This window comes from Anolis sagrei, chromosome 2 (assembly GCF_037176765.1).
Source record: "Anolis sagrei isolate rAnoSag1 chromosome 2, rAnoSag1.mat, whole genome shotgun sequence".
Lineage (NCBI taxonomy): Eukaryota > Metazoa > Chordata > Lepidosauria > Squamata > Dactyloidae > Anolis > Anolis sagrei.
The window spans coordinates 236,449,229-236,461,596 of NC_090022.1; the positions used below are offsets into that span (position 1 = coordinate 236,449,229).

A 12,368-nucleotide genomic window follows, 5' to 3' on the forward strand; every position below is an offset into this window, starting at 1 on the left:
AATAAATACTTTGGCTTTAGAGCAGTGGTTCTAACCTGTGGGTCCCCAGATGTTTTAGCCTTCAACTCCCAGAAATCCTAACAGCTGGTAAACTGGCTGGGACGTCTAGGAGTTGTAGGCCCAAACACCTGCGGATCCACAGGTTGAGAACTACTACTTTAGAGGGTCTCCTGGGGTAAGGACTGTGGTTTTCAAATCACATTTCTTATGGTTTCAAAACACCAATAAGCCAGTTCATATTGTTGAGGTGGCTACAGTCGTTGAGATCTTAGCAGCCATATGTGTAGTTTTTCATGTGAGAAAGTTATAGATTACTGAATTACCTGAGTTATTCTCATACATTATAGCCCCCTATCCATGGACTCAATATCCAGTTTCACTAACTGTTCTCATGCCCCCTCCCCCATCCATGGACTCAATATCCATGGTTTTAGTCAACCACACACCAAAACCATACCACCAAAAGGGCATGTGGGGTTAATTAAGTCCTCCAGTGCACGTTGATGGTAAAATATATATGGTTTGCTCTTATCCAGGTTTTTCAGGTATCCATGGTAGGGGCCGGGGTGGAACATATTCCCCACTGCCACAGAAACATATAGTATTTTGTTTATGAATGTGGTCACTCTGGCAAACAGAGTAAGTTATGAATATGAGAATTCTCAAATTTCTAAAAACGTTTTGGACAACTATACTTTTGAAATGTCTTCAGGGGAGTAGTTTCCAAATTTACATTGGGTTTCTGCTGTTACAATCTCAGAGGATTATCTATTTGACTAGGGCTTCTGGGACTTGAATTCCAACTTCTGATTAACGAAGTGAATTAACAAACTAAAGTGAAGACATGTGATGGCTTGCTATTTATTACCGCGGTATAGATTCTGCTGTAAGTTACCATTTGGGAGAATAAGTTGTTTAATAACTTGCATTATAAAATTGCTAAGTAAGTGTCTATCAATATGTATTTTAAAATGTATTTCTTTCTATTGATTTCATTGATAAGAGTACAATGCTGAAATAAGTATATCTGAACAATTGAATGTTTGGTGAGGCATTCTTAGCCACTTGATGAAGAATAAGCTATACAGCTAAATCCATACTAAGGAAGTTTCCATTGAAATCAATAGGACTTAATCAAGACTGATGTATTCTGTTGATCTGAAAAGGAGATGAGTTCAACTAACTTAGGATCCAGTTCATAATAATAGGATGGAGTCTTGATGTCTTACACATGCACAAGTTCTCTGATGGAGGCAATTGGGAATTTTTGTCTGATGCAGAATGTCTTCATTCAGTTCAAAGATGCAGAAGCAGAGCTGCACATGCACTGCTGCTCTTCAGGAAGGTGTGCTTACATATGCAGATGCACATTTGTTGTCATATATGGGTGTGCATTTAGTTATATAACTTTACCATTCAACACAGGTTTGCATGGCACTACTGATGCTTACTTTCGCATGGGGAGATTTATGTTACCCAACCCTAATGTAGGATTTTGACCAGTATATTTCAATCCCAGTGTAATATAAACTGGAGACCATTCTTCCCAAATATTTATTGGCTGAATTTGGCTGAATCATGTGAACAAAATGCAAACAATCACCGTCGCTATTGTGATACAAACCAACAATACTAGAAATAGTATGATTAGACAACATCTAGAACGTTTGCTTTCTCTCTCTTTCTTTTTCAGCAAGGTATCATATCCTGGAGTGTAAATATCTTCCAGCCAGTAGTGGATATCATTTGGATTTTCCTATAAGAAAAGCAATGTGATTGTTTTGTGTGCATAGACAACAAAAGCTTACTTGTCTTAAACACCCTCTACATCTCACCTCGGAGATTAAGATTGTCCAGGGAGGCCCTGCTCTCGATCCCGCTTTCTTCACAAACATATTTGGCATGGACGAGAGACAGGGCCTTCTCAGTGGTGCCCCCCCACCTGTGGAACATGCTCCCCAGTGAAATTAGGTCAGCTCCATGCCTCCTTTCCTCTAGGAAAAAGCTCAAAACATGGTTTTGGGACCAGGCATTTGAGTAACAGGCTTGACAGCAATTGCAATGTTTCAGAACGGTCTATGGACAGGCTTTGGATTGCGTCATTGGTTGCTGAATCAATATGGCTGATAATAATGTTTTAAAATGGATTTTAACCTAATGCTTTTATCTACTCTATTATGTCATGTTTTACTGTGTTTTTGTATGTGTTGGCATCTAATTGTTGCTGTTGTAAGCTGCCCTGAGTCCCCCCTCAAGGGTTGAGAAGGACGGGATACAAACATTTGAAATAAATAAATAAAATTTGAGTAATTCACAACATTTTGGTTACCAGTGTTTACCGCTCAGTGACACTAATCAAGTTCTCTCCACTGCCTTCTATCTCTGCTTATTAGCATGGAGGCTAGACAATGGAGCAAAACTATTTTTACTGAAAGTGGCACAATGGCCACTGTGTCTGCTGTATTAAGGCCAGAGTAATCCTTCATCCAAAATGATTAAAAACCAGAACTTACAACTATCCCTATCCCCAGACCCATAAAGCCCTTTGTACTCTACATTGCTTTGAACCTATTGCTTATATTTGAGTTGCTGCAAGCATCCAACTTTCCAGTAACCTAATATGAATTCAGGTCACCCATAATGATCTGAATTCATATGTTCAGCTGCTAATCTGGTGGGACTTCTTCCCCATTCTCCCAAGAGTCTCTCAGTGATACCCCCAAAGCTTGCTTCAGTGCATTTCCCAAAACAGTAGGGCAAGTTTTAATGCAATACCTTGAGCACCAAAAGCAAGATGAATAATCACTCTTCCAGTTCATCTGACAAAACAGTTCTATCAACCAAGTAACTCTGTAGGATCCTCATCAATTTTTTTCTAATGGAAAACTTTCTTCCTAATGGTAAATATAGGACAGGCATGGTTTTATGTAACCGTACCTTTAGATAGTGAGCCAGGGTGGAGTTTAGGGAATGCCTGTCATAGTCCTTAACAGTCCAAGATGGATTATTCCTCCTTTCCTGCCAGGTGTCATCAATAAAGACATCATTGTATAGAGGATTACTCTTGATGGTCGATTTCAAGGTGACAGGTGTAATGTGTTTTCCAAGGGCTTTGTCAATCACTGCCGGATGTAGCTCACCAAGTTGCACAACTGGCCGCTCACGTACATTTTTCCTTTCTTTCTATGGGTATAAAGGAAAGCTGTCATCTACATTAATCTCAGAAAAGATCTCCTCTTCCGCAGGCTTGAAACCCTTCACATTAATGATAAGCCAATTTTTGTAGCATTAAAAAATGCCTCCTGGGAAGACGTGGTAGTGCTTCACGTAATATGGGCACATTCCTGTAAAAGAGTATGACTGATTCTTTAACAAGCTTGTCACAGGAAAGCCATGGCTGTGATGCAATGACTGTACAAGAAATCCAGATTAGAATTTGGATGAAAACGAAGTAATTCATTGCCAAAACAAATATTTTAAAGTAATAATTTACCGCTGTATGAAAGCCCCAAAGCTCTAAATAGGCAGCAACATTTCCTTATTTATCACCCCATTAACTACATAGAATGGCTATTACTGTACTTCAGTTTTTCACTCATCAAAATGGTAGTTGAATGTTGCTGTCCCAGCAGTAATCTGAATGATAATGATTGAGAGCCCCTTCACACTGTATAGTTATAGCACCGTGATTTCACTTTAAATGCTATGACTACATCCTGTGGAGCAGTGGGATTTGTAGTTTGGTCATAAGTTGTTTTCACAGGTATTACCACTGAACCATATAATCCACACACACCACACACCCTAGACCTATGCATTTGGATTTTGGGCCCTAAATGTAGAATTTTGTATTTGTCTCTACTGAATTTCATTAAATTCACTTTTTGTCAATTTTTCAATTTTATCTTAATTGCTTTTGAATTCTGTACATATCTTGTGATGTGTCAGCCACCCTTTCCTTCTGCCAATCAATTGCATTTCTTGGGGCAAGTCAGATGAAGGAGTAAATGAGTCATAAATAAGACGAGGCTCCAAAGGCAAAGAGGCACACATCCCTCTATAATTACCCTCAACGAGTGCTGGAGAGTAAATCGATTTGCAGTGCCTGCCAGCTCCAAATTTAGCTCCTGTCAGTTTCCATATGTCATTCCTGAGACATGACATGTCCACTGGTTATCCTGTCTTGCCTGTCATATTTGTGTATTGCATCTACACCAGCATTTTCAATGCTCTTGATAGTTGGTTGAGGAAGAGAAAATCTTTCATACCAGCAATACCATTTTTAATGCATGTGGAACTGGCACCAAAAAAATGGATTGGATCTTGTCTGAAAGTTACCAATGCTTCAGTCTTATGTTATGCCATAGATCATTTTTCCTATTCATATTACTGGGTCTAATGCAAGACTAATTCAGTCTGTATTCAGTCCGATGTGATTTGAATGTAATCAGTTTATACAGTTTTAAATGATGATGGAGGAAGAGGCAAAACGAGTTGAAACTATATTTTATGTAATGGTGTTAATGTCTTTTAGGTAGCCTAACTTAGTAGGGGAAACTACACCTTGCATACAGAAGGACATAGGTTCAATTCTTAGCATCTTTAGATGACAGGGGATGCAAATAAAACGGTATATAATAACAGTCAGCCCATTGTATGCTAATCAAGGTGGTCAATTGAAAAGATTCACACCTAGCCCATCTTACAGTAGCCTTTTGTCTCACCCTGGTCTTTCCACAGATATATAAACCCCCTTTTTTCCCAGCTCCAGACCTCACCCTCTGAGGATGCCTGCCATAGATGCAGGCGAAACGTCAGGAGAAATGCCTCTAGAACATGGCCATATAGCCCGAAAAAACCCACAAGAACTGGGTATATAATAAGTTACAAGAAAGAATTATCTGTCACCCAGACTCTACAGAACAGTTGTGAGTCACAGTAGATAATTCTGGCCTAACTGGACAAATAGTCTGAATTTATAAAGTAATAGCAAGTTTGTGTGCTTCTTGGGGCAATTTGCCTGGCTGTGCTTAGAAGGGCTAGATAGACTTGTGTTTCACCCAGGACAGCTGTTCTTACCTAAATGGATTGAAAGCTGGGCCTGGACTAACTACTTAAAAGATTTAATTGCAGGCAGGACCTAATTTCTCATAAGAATCATTACCTTTTATGAGGAGCAGCATGTTGAAGTTGTGGTTCCCTTTATACTTGGACCTCTACTTATTTCAACATTACAAAACAACATCTTTGAAGCATATGCACTGATATAATGAAATGCTTCAGGGCACAGTAGTATCCTACACCCATTCAGTGCACCCTAAGCAAACATCTAGCCAAAATAAAGTTTGTTCACAAGGAATACATCATCTCCACCAACAATAGCCTTCTGAATTGGTCTATAATCTCCATAGCAGTGTGTCTCAACCTGGGGGTCAGGACCCCTGGAGGGGTCACCAAAGATAATCAGAAAAGACAGTATTTTTTGTTGGCCATGGGGGTTCCAATTCTATTGTTGGTGGAGTTCAGAATGCTCTTTAATTGTAGGTGAACTATAAGTCCCAGCAACTATGATTCCCTGTCAGAGCCCCTGGTGGCGCAGTGGGTTAAACCCCTGTGCCAGCAGGACTGAAGACCAACAGGTCACAGGTTCGAATCTGGGGAGAGGCGGATGAGCTCCCTCTATCAGCTCCAGCTCTTCATGCGGGGACATGAGAGAAGCCTCCCACAAGGATGATAAAAACATCAATTCATCCAGGCGTCCCCTGGGCAACGTCCTTGCAGACGGCCAATTCTCTCAAACCAGAAGCGACTTGCAGCTTCTCAAGTCGCTCCTGACACAACCAAAACTATGATTCCCAAATGTCAAGGTCTATTTTCCCCCAACTCCACCAGTATTCAAATTTGGGCATATTGGGTATTTGTGCCAAATTTGGTCTAGTGAATGAAAATACATCTTTCATATCAGATATTTATATTATGATTCATAACAGTAGCAAAATTACAGTTATGAAGTAGCAATGAAAATAATTTTTTGTTTAGGGGTCACCACAGCATGAAGAACTGTATTAAGGGGTTGTGGCATTAGGAAGGTTGAGAGACACTGCTCTACAGGGTTTCAGGATCTAGTTGCAAAATAGGCCTTGTACCATTTCATCAGACATTGTTGTTGCTGCTGCTGTTGTGTGTCTTCAAATAATTTCTGATGTATGGCAACCCCAATCATGGAGTTTTGTTGGCAAGAATTTTTTTTCAGAAGGTGTTTGCTTTTGCTCTCCTCTGAGGTTAAGAGAAGTTAAGAGAGTGTGACTTGCCCACAGTTGAACAGATTTTCTTGAGAGTCATAGGTCAGTGTTCAAACCATTCATGTCTGGACTTGCTGTGGGCAGTGCATCTGTATGTTCATCCAGACTGCTCTTACAAACTCATCCTACATATTACCCTGGAAGAAAGTGCCTGCATGTAATTGGACTTACTTTCTAGTATTTAGAAATGCCACCTTATTTGGGTCATCTTGGATATTATCACTTTCCCTGCAGCCCAGATCTGCTGAGTGTGCCAACTGTTCTAATATGTTTTGACCACTGCATAATCATGTACTTATTTCAAGGATGAACCCTGAAAATCAGTTACCTTGGCAATGAGGTACATATGCAATCAAGTATGCAGAAAAATTCTACCACCAACAGTGCTAAAATTGGAAAAAACGTGGCTTAGTTGGTGAATGTTGGACAAATATTTTTGGTTGGTATTTGATATTTCACATTCTCAAAGAGGCAGTGAGGCAAAGAAGAAGGTGCTGGTGTTACTGCTGCTAACATAGAACATACCAGGATCCTGCTCCCCCAAATGTTATTGAAAATATAATTCATTAAACATTCTCTGGAAAGAGTGCAATCAATTATAAATTTCTGTCTGGCCTTTTCTGTGAATGACACATCTTAGACAAGGGCTATGAGCAGGGATATAGTTGTGAGTCAGGTGGAGTGGATGTGGAGCATTGAATGATGGCATTGCCATCCCTGAGAAGTTTGCCAGCACAATGCAATTGTCTTTTAGTCCCAAATTTGCAATAACTTAAATGCTAATTGAATGTTTTAAAAATAGTTTAGTTCTTCAAAGCAAAGGAGCAAGCAAAGTTACCAAGGGAATGCAAACACAGCAAATTTAAAAGTTCTAAGTGGACAATTTTCAATTTCTCACTTCCTGCAATGGAGTGTTGGTGTTGGACCCAGGAGGAAAAAATTATTTGGGAACACAGTTCAGTGCCTGAAAGTCACAAAATCATCAACATCCCTGCTCATGTCTTGAAGACTCAAGGCTATGGCTTCCTTGATTGGGTTTATCCATCTGCAATGTGGTAGTAGTGACATGATAAGAATCACAAATGTCTGATTTGTATGATCCAGGCATGTAGCCGGGGGGGGGGGGGGGGGCTTGAGGGGCTTCAGCCCCCCCCCCCCCCCCGAAATTTTCATGATGGTTCGCAAAAAGGCCTTATTGGTGCATTATTTAAACTGTTATGTTTATTCATATCATGATCTGATCACCATACTCAATATATCCCATATGCATGGGGGTATTGGGGTAATGATACAAAAGGTTTGCTAGGCTAGACCCTCTTTCACTCAGACTCAGCCCCCCCGAAACTCAGCCCCCCCTCCCTGAAATTTTTTTAGCCCCCCACCCCCACCCCCTGAAATGAAATCCTGGCTACGGGCCTGGTATGATCCCAAACCATTTTTATTTCTAGCCTCTGCTGCGGACTTTATTAATTTAGCTTGGATTATTTGAGCTGCAACTGCAGATGTGGCAACCTTTAATGTTATATTTTTGGAATAATCTGCTAACAAGTCACAGATAACTGCTGACTGTTGCAATGCTGACCTTTCTTCCAAAAGGGCTCCCAGAAGATTGTTTTGAGGGCCATTATACAAAGGACAATGTGTATTAAATCCTCTCTTTCCTTGGGCCCACAAATACAAAGACGTTGGGCATGAGGGATCCATCTATATCTTCCCTCTAACCAGCCGGATGCCATTGTTTGGAAGCACAGGGCTGGAAATGCTTTTCTAAGGGATACAGACATTAAGACTTGAAGATATTTTTGACAATATTAGCCACTCTTTAGTAAAGGATACTAAGTGGTGAAACCCTGCTGTTTACTAGTCCGCAAGTTGTCAGTATGATCAATCTCAAAGATTTTGTCTGTAATCGCCTTCTTGTTCAACTGTGTTAGGGTTGTTGTGGACCCATCAAAATAGTGGTGGAGCAGAGCTAACCAGTGTTGAGCCCAACCTCCTCACATATATTGCTCCATCAAGCATTGCGTTGTTATACTTTCTGATTCTTGATGGAAAGAGATTTAGGTAGAATGAGAAAGTGCCTGCTCCAAAGCAGAAAAGTGTCATAAATTTAAAAACAGCTGTTGGCCTGAGGTGCAAGTTACTTTGTCATGTTGGCCTCTGAATATTGGAAATAAGTGCAAGAACTGCTAAGTTGAGGAAGGGCCTTTGTAAGCAAAGAAAGAAGGGGCATCAATATGAATGATTTCTCTGTAAAGGTCATGACAGGCTAAAATACACAGCAGTGAGGCTCCATGTCCTAAGAGGCAATCGTTTGTTAAAATAAAATGAATTCCAGCACAGAGAATTTAGGTTAGTCTCAAGGTTTAATGACTTCAGAAACCAGGAGGTCACTCACATCTCTTTTGAAAAGGAACACCGCTTCTCCTGTTCTGGTATTAACTAACCCTTAACCTCATTAGCCTCTGCCATTCTAAAACAAAACATGCTCTTCAGCAATGATTGGCTCTATACAATGTGTGCATCATGTCCAGTTCAGGGCTTGTAATCTATTCTCTTTCAGAGTTTTTTAAAAAAGTAGGATAATTTAAATAAATTGAACCTGAAATCCTACGCAGAATCAGCAACTCCTTAATAGAAATTTATCAGGCTTCCTCCTGACAAAATATAACTAGCATTGAAACATAACATTTTTGTACTCTTTCTTTATATCCTTCAAGGAACGTGTTTCTGTTTTATTTTAAATTTTAATAGTGCATTCTCCCAGGAGGCTCTTTGAACTTGCAGAAGAGACATTTGTTGCTTTTTAATAGATCTTTTGTTGTTTAAAATTGTTTTGTTGGGTTGGATAAAGTAGAAAACCTGTGAGTTTTTTGACAGAACAGAAAGCCAGAAAGACATACAGACCCCTCTTATTGGTGTCTTGGGCTAAAAAAATAGGACCCAACTTAAAAGATATGCCCCCCCCCCACCCCGGTAGCACAGCTGAGCTGCTGAACTTCCTGACCAAAAGGTTGGTGGTTCAAATCTGGGAAACAGGTTGAGCTCCTGCTATTAGGCCCAGCTTCTGCCAACCTAGCATTCAAAAACAGGCAAATATGAGTAGATGAATAGGTACTGCTTCTGTAGGAAAGTAATGCCCTATGTAGTCATACTGCCCACATGACCTTGGAGGTGTCTATGGACAACTCCAGCTCTTCAGCTTAGAAATGGAGATGAGCACCACTCCCCGGATCTGAGCAAGATTAGATTTAATGTCAGGGGAAACCTTTTCTTTTACCTAACTTACAAGATGCAGAAATGGTCCACTGCTGGCCCACTAAACACAGTGAGTGAGACAAAAAAGATGGAGTAGCTTGAACACATGAAATATTGAAGTTGAACTTAGTTGTGCCTTTAAAGGATTTTGTGGCTGATGCAGGTAAACGGTTTGTGCTGGGTGGCCCACCCAGGACACACCAGGTGAGTCTTATTCATCTATCAAAGGATTTAACACATTTGTAAACACTGAGGAAGTAATACTGGATGGCGGTGATGTGTACACCTATCTTACTGTGAGTTGAAGACAAATGCCATCACAAGTTGATCTGTAGTCATCATGAGTTGAGAGAGAAATTTGAAATTTGGAAAGCTGGGAACAAAGGGTCCTGGCACATGAGCCTGAAGAGTTCATGCAGTTCAAGTGAGATGAATAAATATACAATTCAATGAAAGTATTCTTAAATTATTTCTCTCCTCAATTCATTTCTATAATATTTTCATCTATCTGATAATGCCCATTCATCTGTCTTTCTACATCAGACAATAACCCCATCAATCACTAAATTTGTAATGACTCCTAGGCAGTATTTTGAAGCAATAATACAGGATCAACAGTGGCAACCCACCCATCTTCAGCTGTATGTTTCCTTGTCTTTCAATTTGCTTCCTTTAGATTCATTATAAATTTAGGGGGAGGGAGGATATTCCAATTACAACACCATATGTGAAAGGTGGGAATCATCTGACCCACCAGATGATGTTGGACTGCAAGTGCCATAACCCCTAGCCAGCATAACCAATGGCAAGAAATGCTGAAACTTGCAGTCCCACTATCATTGGAAGGCTGCAAATTCCCCATCGGTAAGGTAAAGGTAAAGGTTTTCCCTTGACATTAGGTCCAGTCATGTCTGACTCTGGGGTTTGGTGCTCATCTCCATTTCTAAGCCAAAGAGCCAGGATTGTCCATAGACACCTCCAAGGTCATGTGGTCAGCATGACTGCATGGAGTGCTGTTACCTTTCCACTGGAGCGATACCTATTGATCTACTCACATTTGCATGTTTTTGAACTGCTAGGTTGGTCCTGAAAGAAGAACCAGGAAAATAAGATTCTGACTATAAATAGAAGGTCAGCTGTCATCCTCACCTTTTTGCCTCGGTTTTTACTCGTGTTCTATTTTGAAATGGTCATATGACTGGTTAAATAAATATAAATAAATAAATTATTATTATTATTATTATTATTATTATTATTACTATTATGCTAGGTTGGCAGAAGCTGGGGCTAACAGCGGGAGCTCACGTTGCTCCCCATCAGTACCATTTGATAATGAGTAACCAAAACATTTTATAAGTTATCATGCCAGCTACAAAAATACCATTATTCAACCAATTAATCAAAGGCACAGGAGCAATATTGATCAAAACAATTCTCAAGTAAGCACGAAATATAAAGCTTCAGAATTAGGAGACATTTTTCAGCAATAACTATAGCAACAACACATTCTATGGAAAGACAAATTGCTTACCTGTGAATAGACTCTATTGTGCCACTGCTGTTCCCCAGGCAAATGTGTTTCTGGAAAATTTGCCAGCCAGGTTTGTAAAAAGACTGAGGTTTTTGCTAAGGACTTTACATCTAGCTGAAGGAATTTATCAGGGTGGTTGTTATTTGGCAATACAGAGAGATCCATGTTTTCCTTCTACATATTCTGCAGTTCCAGAGCAACTACTCTTTTCTTCTATAATTAATTAAGTGAACAACGATACGGCCTTTCTCTTACCTGAAACCGTAGCTGAAGCTGTTTGATGTCAGGCAGGCTCATTTCCTATTGTCTGCATGTAAAAAGGATCATGCAGCTGCTCCGTTTAAAGCATTAACTTCTGCTTTCAAAAGCAGGTATCAAAGTGCAAGAAAAAGTAAAGTATGGGCCCATTAATTGTGACTAAGAGACTTTGAAATACAGGAACAGGCCCCACACAGGCATTTGGTGTTTCAAAGGAGACCTTTGAGCACAATCAAAAGCTACACATTTCATTAGAAATTACAGAATGAGAAGTTTTCATTAGCAAGTGTGGTTTGCTGTGTAATTTTTTAAAATATAGCTTCATTACAGAGAGAGTACTGGTATTTCAGATGACTTGAAAAACTATCGTTAGCAATATGCACAGTGTGTCAAGACTCATAGTAAACACACTGAGTTAATATAGTCCATCAACAACACGGAACTGGGAATAGCATTCTTTCTTGGACTGAAATGAGACTTCTGAGTTACAAAGCATAAGTAGAAGCTAATGTGTTGTGCTGCTATGACATTCAGCCTGGAACAATGCAAATGTGTCACATAGTAGAGTTTTAACAGATACTTGAAATTCTCTTTTGTTAGCTTACCTTTCATTTACACTGACATTTTTCTTGAGCACTGCACACTTCTGATCAGCTTGCTACATTGTTATAAGTTATATGCCAGAGCACAGAGAGTGTATTTAGACAAAAAGCTGCTTAACCACTCTAAAGTTCTATTAAGAGTTGCAACTGAAAATGGTAGATTTTCTGTGTACATCAGTTTATTTGGTGACACTCCTTTAAGACTTTCAGTTTTCTCCAGTATCCTTTGGTCCAAGAGCACATTCATACTACACAGTTATTGAGTTATGATTCCCCTTTAATTGCCATGACTGCACCTTAGGAAGTAATGATTAACTTTATGATTTAGATCACTGAAATGATACATAAACATGCTAAAGAATTGTGACAATGCCCAATGGGAGCTCATAAAGGGGCATGGAGCCACCGGTGGCACAA

General features: G+C 39.8%; 1 protein-coding gene across 1 annotated transcript; it reads right to left on the reverse strand.

Annotated features, from left to right (window-relative positions):
• Positions 1-1,540: 1,540 nt before the first annotated feature.
• MINAR2 (membrane integral NOTCH2 associated receptor 2) lies at positions 1,541-11,483 on the reverse strand. Its single transcript, XM_067464854.1, has 4 exons — positions 11,052-11,483; positions 8,280-8,383; positions 2,938-3,183; positions 1,541-1,756 (listed from the first exon to the last, which is right to left on the reverse strand). The coding sequence occupies exons 1-4, from the start codon at positions 11,254-11,256 to the stop codon at positions 1,577-1,579; spliced, it is 735 nt and encodes a 244-aa protein (XP_067320955.1). The 5' UTR covers positions 11,257-11,483; the 3' UTR covers positions 1,541-1,576.
• Positions 11,484-12,368: the final 885 nt, after the last annotated feature.

Coding starts and splice junctions, on each gene's coding strand:
- MINAR2 (XM_067464854.1), bottom strand. CDS start 11,256: ATGGATCTCTCTGTATTGCCAAATAACAACCACCCTGATAAATTCCTT. Junction 8,384..11,051: donor TAGAATGTGTTGTTGCTATA/GTTATTGCTGAA, acceptor GCTTTGGAGCAG/GCACTTTCTCATTCTACCTA. Junction 1,757..2,937: donor CCCTGGCTCACTATCTAAAG/GTACGGTTACAT, acceptor CTTTTCTTATAG/GAAAATCCAAATGATATCCA.